Source organism: Sander vitreus, unplaced genomic scaffold, assembly GCF_031162955.1.
Source record: "Sander vitreus isolate 19-12246 unplaced genomic scaffold, sanVit1 ctg410_0, whole genome shotgun sequence".
Lineage (NCBI taxonomy): Eukaryota > Metazoa > Chordata > Actinopteri > Perciformes > Percidae > Sander > Sander vitreus.
In genome coordinates, this window is record NW_027595533.1 from 45,001 (window position 1) to 45,888 (window position 888).

The 888-nt window shown below is 51.9% G+C and overlaps 1 protein-coding gene across 1 annotated transcript in view; it reads left to right on the forward strand.

Moving 5' to 3' along the window:
* The window catches only part of LOC144514014 (forkhead box protein A1-like), a 5,977-nt gene extending 5,584 nt beyond the window's left edge, over positions 1 to 393 (forward strand). The window contains exon 2 of the mRNA XM_078245207.1: positions 1 to 393. This exon is cut by the window's left edge and continues 699 nt beyond it. Coding sequence (XP_078101333.1) covers positions 1 to 393 — 393 coding nt within the window.
* Positions 394 to 888: the final 495 nt, after the last annotated feature.

The window sequence follows — 888 nt, forward strand, 5'->3', positions numbered from 1 at the left end:
CGAGCGTCGCCTGGCGGAGACAAACCTCCGGGACTCCTGGACACGGCCGCGCTGCCGTCCTCGCCGCCCGGTCTGGACCTGCGAGGTGGCGTGGGCGTCGGCCCATCAGAGCTGAAGGTGTCGGGCTCGCAGCTGCTGTCCTCGCTGTCGTTGCCGCCGCACGCCATGGCGCACGAGTCACAGCTGCATCTGAAAGGAGACCCGCACTACGCCTTCAACCACCCATTCTCCATCAATAACTTAATGTCGTCCTCAGAGCAGCAGCACAAACTGGAGCTGAAGGCCTACGAGGCGCTGCAGTACTCGTCCTACAGCGCTGGCGCCGGGCGCAGCGCCGAGCCGCTGGAGGCGTCCTACTACCAGTATCCCAGACCGCTCCTCAACACCTCGTAGTACCCGCTGCACTTCCTGTCTTCTCATGAACCGCTCGTACGCTTAGCTACAGAAAGTTATGCACTGTGATTCGTATGTATTTATTCTCAGACCCAGACAAAATCTGTGGATTTATTTTGACAGTGTTCAGCGGGGATCCAGAATGGAAATCTGCAGATTTTAGCAGACTGATCGGGCTGGAGATGTGTTAACAACCTGAGTTTTATTTTAATTTCTTTAAAATCTGTGTCTGTAGATTCTGTTTGGAGCAGAACTTCACTTCGTACCAGTGGCGGTTTTAAACACGTGGTTAACGTTGTGAAACAGTCCCAGATTGGTTAGGTTTAGACACCAAAACCACTGAGCTAAGTTGATAAAAAGATGGAGGTTTGGGTTCAAATCAGACGTGACTTCACTTCCTGAAGGTTACCACGTGACCCAGAATGTGACGTAGCTCTGTTTGTTCCCTAAAGTTAACAAAAACTCTGTTTCCTTTTCTTTTCCAACTGGACATGA